Source organism: Topomyia yanbarensis, chromosome 3 (assembly GCF_030247195.1).
Source record: "Topomyia yanbarensis strain Yona2022 chromosome 3, ASM3024719v1, whole genome shotgun sequence".
Classification (NCBI taxonomy): Eukaryota; Metazoa; Arthropoda; class Insecta; order Diptera; family Culicidae; genus Topomyia; species Topomyia yanbarensis.
Window position 1 is genome coordinate 230,668,882 of NC_080672.1, and position 7,784 is coordinate 230,676,665.

General features: G+C 48.2%; 1 protein-coding gene across 1 annotated transcript; it reads left to right on the top strand.

Moving 5' to 3' along the window:
* Positions 1-2,093: 2,093 nt before the first annotated feature.
* LOC131687751 (uncharacterized) lies at positions 2,094-7,414 on the top strand. Its single transcript, XM_058971843.1, has 2 exons — positions 2,094-3,965; positions 4,226-7,414. The coding sequence occupies exons 1-2, from the start codon at positions 2,094-2,096 to the stop codon at positions 7,412-7,414; spliced, it is 5,061 nt and encodes a 1,686-aa protein (XP_058827826.1).
* The last annotated feature ends 370 nt before the right edge of the window (positions 7,415-7,784 follow it).

Consider the following 7,784-nt stretch of genomic DNA (forward strand, 5'->3'; position numbering starts at 1 on the left):
TCTACCTTTTCAACTTCCAAATCCATACAAAGTGCGTCCCTGCCGCTTCAGAGTATAGACGACATTCATTGCGGTTTTGCGCTTGGCGTGTTCAGTGTAGGTCACGGCATCTCGGATGACATTTTTCTGCACACCATCAGCATTCGTAGATTAAATTTCTGCACACCATCAGCATTCGTAGATTAAATTTAGCGCGCACGACGTTGCTACGGAATCAGTCTGCCCAATCGTCCCACCTTTCCGAACAAATGGCTTAAGCGCCACCTCTTTCGAGGACCATTTGTCGTGCTTTAGGGTTGCCCGACCAGAAACCCAGCCTCAGGGCGGGTCGATATAGTGAAGGTTTTAGAGGAACGACCTGACAGATGCAACTGAATCGAGAGGTACTCAGTTTCATACATCAAATTACCCGAATAAACCCAGAGAAGTTCGCTTTCCTATCCCAAAACACCTAAGAACACCAACTCGTTAGTCTCATCACTGGAGAATGCCTCAAAACCCAAATAACTAAACCGAAAAGAGACTCGAGTGGTGGGGCTAAGATTCCCAAGTAGCCCAACTTGGAGTAAATATCACCAAAAACTACAAAACTACAACGACGCGAAACATGAGATACCTCTTCAAATTCGTAAACTCTATGGGAACATGGCTAACACTACAACTTTAACACCAAAACATTATTTACCGGAAGAACAATTAACATGACTAATTTATTTAAGTAACTGGCATTTTCAAAAACTTAACCTAGGATTTTTCTACGGTGCTGCCTATACTATTTTTGTTCCCTACTGTGTGCGGGGGAGCGATCGCTATTTCCTACCGGGCTAACGTGCCATAATGCGGCCGAACTTTAGTTTGCCGGGTGCGTGTATCGGCTAAACTTTAACGAACCATGCGCATGGATTTTATAGTGCTACTTACAGTCTTTTTCGTTGCTTGCCCACTCACATTCGCACTACTGCGAAGACTGTCCTGATGCGGCGATGCGGTGGCGGCGATGTATCTACACCGGCGGTGATGAATCTGCGCAGGCGGCGATTAAGGATCTCCGGATGTCTTCCTGCGTACGGGATTAGATAACTGCTGGCACTGTCGGTACGCCGGACACGCTGCCAGCAACAAATTACGTACACACCGGATGGTCGTGACGTGCAGCTCAGTTGAGCAAACGATGTAAAACCGTCGCACTTCTGCCTTATTTGGTTGTAGCGGCAGAATCTTCCAAACTAGCGCGTGGGTCTAGAGCGCGTCGGTGGGCGAAGGGCGGTGTGGCGGGCCGATGAATAGTGCCAATCTAAACGGTAGAATAAAAGCCGTCGCACGGCTTTTTTGTACTTTCAGCAAACGCACACGAATTATCCGCACTTCCTACTTCTAGACTTTAACGCAACACCTTTCGACACACCGCGGGACAAAATCAAAAAACACGCACTCTAACCTCTTTCACGGTCTAGATTGAAAAATGTAGCGCTCTCCAAACGTACCTACGTATCTGTCTGCTATAACGTTTCCCGGATCACTGAACAAGCGATTTAAGCGCCACCTCTTATGAGGACCGCTTGTCACGTTCAAGGTTGCCCGACAAGAAACCCAACCCCAGGGCGGGTTAGTTTTATTTAAAGTTTGGGGGAAACGAAACGGCAGACGCAAAAGCCGAAGGGTACTCCGTCTCGCGGAACGACACCAAACAATACACAAAGAGTCCGCAACTAATTAACCGAAAATTTGCACCAACTCGTGGTTCTCATCACTGGCAGAGTCCCAAAACACAACCAAACCATAAGCCAGCTTCTAAAAAAGAAATTTTGGCGCCCAACGTGGGGCCACGTTATTGGGAAATCTTAGGAAAGCTAATCTTTTTTTTTTGTGTAATTATTCTTCGATTCGGTTCATGGTATTTCTTTCTTTTGAATATAGTAAACTCCATTTAGTGGTTTATTTGTTCTTGTATTATACGTAATATATTTCTCCAATTATTTTTTCTTATTGTTCTACCTATTTACGGTACGAAAACTGGTGTGAAGTGATAGTTGTAGGTTTGTTTTCGTGTTCATCAATTGGTTTTTTTTTATAAATTATTACGGTCATTCAATATGACGAACCCATTTCCCCACGCTGACCACCTGACTAACGAGGAAGTGGACTACGAATTAGTTATTCGGGGTAAGGCAGAGGAGACGAAATGCGACCCGGAGGTCAAATATAGATTGCTTCGTAATTTGTTTCACGAAGATGTACGTGAGAATCGTGACTATCCGTCCCCGTACACTATAGATCAGGAATACGACTACATTATGGGAAGGGTTGAAACTGTGAGTAGGAAGTTGGATAATGGCCCTGATGAACGGGTCATTTCTCGTCTAAAGCATTATCTTCTCAGGGTTATGAGATGTCAGACTCCCGATCTGCCATCCGAACAAATGCGGAGGGAGCTTTCAAACCATATACGTAGCATTTTGAACAGGTCTAGTGGGCGGAAAGGGCCCGACGAAAAACAAAGTAGGGCGTTGGCAGCAGATGCTCGAAGAGAATCATTGGGTAAGGAGGGGGTTGAAGAAGGCGAGGCTGGGGCGGTTGGAGGTCAAAGTATAGATGATTCGGTTGAGGAGAATAACGATATCGGCAGTCCAGTGTCCAACCAAGGGCAGGCACTGGAGGGAAGGGTAAGTGATCAGAGCAAGGTATTGTTGGACCGAATCGCCCAGCTCGAGAGAGAGCTGTTAAAATCTCATCTAGCAGATCGACCCAGAGCTAGTAATATTCTGGCTGGAAACGGCATAAATGGCGGAACATTCGATTGGCGTTCTTCTGGGAACGGGAATACTCGTAGGAATGCGACGAGCCAGTTGGAAGTTAACCGCCAAAATTTCCACAGAGAAGAGAGGGCTGGAGAGATAACCATGCGATCGGATTATCCGCAGGAACCCCGTTACGATGAGCGGTCTCGCAACGAAGGCTACAACTTGAGGGATCAATATCAAGGGGACCGACGTAGAAGCAGCCAACCGTTGACGATAACAAACGATTATTCCAGACTTCATTTCGGGAGGAGCTATTATGAGCGAGATGAAGCACAACGACGAAATAATTTGCCATATTATCCGAGGGGGTACGAGGGAGAAAGAATCCGACCGAGTCAGGGTTTTCGCAATTCGGGTAACTTCTGGGAACGTAGTTCCGGTCTTAGCTCCGACGACGAAGAGGGCCCTGATGTATTTCATCGCCAATTTCGGCAACGTAGGCACCGACGAATCAGCGATGCGGAGATTCAGAACGCAGATCGTCGCATGGAAAAGTGGCACTTGACCTTCAGCGGGGATGCCCGTCAACGCTCGCTGGAAGATTTTTTGCATCAAATCCGCCGACTAGCCACGATGGATCGAATCGCAGATGATGTATTGCTGCAAAGAGTCCACACGATCCTTAGAGGGGAAGCTTACGACTGGTATCTATGTTATTCGGACGAGTTCCTCAATTGGGAGGACTTCGAAGAAAAAATACGATATATGTACGGCAACCCTAATAAAGATCAAGGAAATCGGCAGAGGATTTACGAGCGCAAGCAACTTCGCCAGGAGACGTTCCTTTCTTTCAAAATGGAAATCGAACGGCTAAATAAGTTGTTGACCAGGCCGTTGGACCAAGAAAGACTGTTCGAAGTGATATGGGACAACATGCGTCCCCATTACCGGTCCAAGCTGGCCTGCCGAACCGTGAGGGACCTTCGGAAGTTGGAGTACTATGCCTACCGCATCGATGCTCATGATCCAGCGTACCGCCATGCTCGGGACGGACCATCTCGACCGGCGAATGTTCATCGAATCGAAGTCGAAGAAAAGGTTGAGGATTCGTATTCTTCTTATTCGGAGCCGGAAGAGCTTAACGCCCTCGATAGGAAGTATGACAGGGATCGGAAAAGGCATCCACCCGTATCGCAACAATCCAACCAGATACCGGAGAGTGGAGTAGATAGACCAGTTCCGCTTTGTTGGAATTGTCGGAAAACTGGACATGTCTGGAGGCATTGCAGAGAAGAGAAACGAATCTTCTGTTACTTGTGCGGAACACCAGGGAAGACAACCGCAACGTGCGAGAGTCACCTCCGTCCTCGTCAGACGGACACTAATAGAGTGCCGGGAAACTAGATCAGGAATGCAAGAGAGGGAACGATGACATTCCTACCGATACAAATGTTCCCAGTTTCGCGTTTGAAGATCCTTTTCAGAAGGTTTGTGAGGTAAGAGTACAGACAGAAAGTTGTCCGCACGTCACCGTGCAGATTTTCGACAACAACTACGATGCCCTTTTAGATTCCGGGGCAAGCGTTAGCGTCACCAATATTCCGGACATTGCGGAACGAAATGGTTTAGCCTTGCAACCGAGTCCGCTGAAAATCGTAACTGCGGATAAGACTGTACACGAGAGCCTAGGTTACGTTCAGCTGCCAATTAGGTTTCGGGGAGTGACGAAAATTCTTCCGACGTTGGTAGTTCCTCAAGTGTCGCGGGCTTTGATCCTTGGATATGACTTTTGGAAGAGATTTGGAATTCAACCGATGGTCTTAGGGGAGAATGGTTTCGAACAAGTCAATATCGCTGAATCTACTGGTCAACCAAGCCCTGAGATGGATACATTGCAGGTGTCGATATTACCGATCGCCACACTTCCGGCACTGAAGCAAATCGAACCAGACGAAACTCTAGATATTCCAGCTTTGGAGTTACCAGAGGCATCCAAGACGACCCCCGAGACGGTCGAAACCGAGCACGAATTGACAACGGAGGAACGTAAACAACTAGCTGAGGTAATTAGATTGTTTCCATGTACAACTGAAAATCGACTGGGAAGGACCACGCTATTGCAGCACGAAATCGTTTTACGTGAGGAGGCCAAACCTACGCGCACGCCATTGTATCGCTGTTCCCCGGCTGTGCAGGCCGAGATGGAGGCTGAACTTGAGAGGTATAAACGGATGGACGCTATCGAGGAGTGTACTAGCGAGTGGGCCAGCGCTCTAGTTCCCGTTCGGAAAGCAAACGGAAAGCTTAGAGTATGTCTCGACTCGCGACGTATCAATGCCTGGACCAAAAAGGATTCCTATCCAATGCGGAATATGGGAGGGATTTTCCATCGTCTGGGAAAGGCCAAGTACTACTCCGTTGTAGATCTGAAGGATGCGTATTTCCAAATTCCGTTGAAAATGGAATGCCGGGATTATACCGCCTTCAGAACGCCCCAGGGTTTATTCCGATTTAAGGTCTGCCCATTTGGGCTCACGAATGCGCCGTTTACTATGTGTAGGTTGATGGATCGCGTGATTGGGTTCGATCTCGAGCCCAATGTCTTCGTCTACCTGGATGACATTGTTATTGCCACAGAGACATTAGCAGAGCATATGCGGTTACTGCGGATTGTAGCGGATCGATTATCTAAAGCGAACCTCACCATCTCCCTGGATAAAAGCCGTTTTTGCAGAAAGCAGGTGACCTACCTGGGATACCTACTTACGGAGGAAGGCGTGTCGATCGATAATAGCCGGATCTCGCCGATCCTGGACTATGCACGGCCCCGAAATGTAAAGGACATTCGTCGGCTGTTAGGCCTTGCCGGCTTTTATCAACGATTCATCCGGGACTATAGCCGAATCGTCGCGCCGATATCGGATTTGCTTAAGAAATCTAGGGTCAAATTCCAATGGACAGAAGCGGCTGAAGCAGCATTTGGAGAGTTGAGGGCTGCATTGGTATCTGCGCCTATACTAGGAAACCCCAACTTTGCACTGCCATTTTCCATCGAGTCAGACGCTTCTGACAATGCGGTTGGAGCAGCCCTAGTCCAACAACAGGACGGCGAACAGAAGGTCATAGCTTATTTTAGCAAAAAGCTGAGCAGTACCCAGCGAAAGTATGCCAGCGTTGAGAAGGAGTGTTTGGGAGTGTTGTTGGCCATAGAGCACTTTCGACACTACGTAGAGGGGATGCGGTTTAAGGTAGTTACGGATGCCCGCAGCTTACTGTGGCTCTTCACCATTGGCGTGGAGTCCGGTAATGCGAAGCTATTGCGATGGGCTCTTAAAATCCAGTCGTATAACATCGAGCTGGAATACCGGAAAGGGAGGAGCAATATCCTGGCTGACTGTCTGTTGCGGTCGATAGAAACAGTCTCCGTGCAGGTCAAGGACGGCGATCACCGAGAACTTATGGCTAGAATAGGAAAAGAACCAGCAAAGTTTCCTGACTTTCGCATGGTGGGAGGCCAAGTCCTTAAGCTCGTGAAAGCGGATGGGAAAGTAGAGGATGCCCGTTTTCAATGGAAACATTACCCTCCAAAGTCAGAACGAGCTGATATTGTACGCACCACCCACGAGAGGGCGCACCTCGGACCGGAGAAAACGTTGGCCAGCATAAGGGAGCGATATTATTGGCCGCTGATGAGTAGCGAGGTGAAACGGTTCTGTCAGCGCTGTTTGACCTGTCAAATGAGCAAAGCGACGAACCAGAACACGACCCCTCCGATGGCCGGACAGAAAAAAATGGCCCAATATCCTTGGCAGTTTCTCGCGATGGACTATGTCGGTCCACTTCCAGCATCGGGGAAGGGCAGGAGCACCTGCTTGCTGGTGGTTACGGACCTTTTCAGCAAGTTTGTTATCGTTCAACCCTTTCGACAAGCAACAGCAGAATCTTTAGTTAGCTTCGTAGAGAATTCACTGTTTCTGATGTTTGGCGTTCCGGAAGTAATCCTGTCCGACAATGGAACGCAGTTTGTTTCCCAGTCCTTCCAAAATCTTTTGACCAGGTATCACGTCACCCACTGGAGAACGCCAAACTATCACCCGCAGATTAATGATTCTGAAAGGGTCAATCGAGTAATCACGACCGCCATTCGTGCCTGCATTCGGAAGGATCACCGAGAATGGACGAACAATCTACAGCAGATAGCCGACGCGGTTCGAAATTCTGTCCATGATGCCACTCGTCACACCCCATACTTTGTCATGTTTGGAAGGAACCGGATTTCCGATGGTCGGGAATATCGCCAGCTTAGAGATTCTCCCACCAGTAACGACGGACTGCTGGGAAATGAGGAACAAAAGAAGCTGTTAGCAGACGTCCGGAAAAACCTCCAGACCGCCTATGAGAAGCATTCGTCCTACTACAACCTTCGGTCGAATGCCTATTGCGCCACCTACTCTGTGGGAGAGCGGGTCCTTAAGAAGAACACGGAGCAATCGGACAAGGGGAAAGGTTTTTGCGCTAAGCTAGCACCAAAATACGTGCCTGCAATAGTTAGAAGGGTAGTGGGAGCGCATTGCTACGACCTCGAGGATTTAGGTGGGAGGCGAATGGGGATCTTCCATTGTAAATTTCTGAAAAAGCTCGCCCCACCAAATACCTCTCTCTCTCCCAATTAAAAGAAACAAATTCGAGCTATGTATCTCTCATTTCTTGAGTAGAGACAATTGCACCATGATGCGAAAGCTCTGGTAGCGGAAAATACTGTTCAACCGATTGTAAGGCTCCGCACTGTTCTTGGAACAGCTGCCGCCCCCACAATAACTTGCATTTACTGGGGACTCTTTGAGACCTTACAAATCTGGTTGGAAAGTTAATTTGAATTCAGGAAATAAGAAGCGTTTCTCCCGTAGTAGTTGCTAGGGCATGTATAGCCATCCCCTCGACCAGAAGTCAGAGAGAGTTCATGGCGCAAGCTAGAACAATGATCTCCATAACCAGAAACTCCGAGCCAATGTGGCGTTGAAGAGGAGTACCAGTAATGGGAAA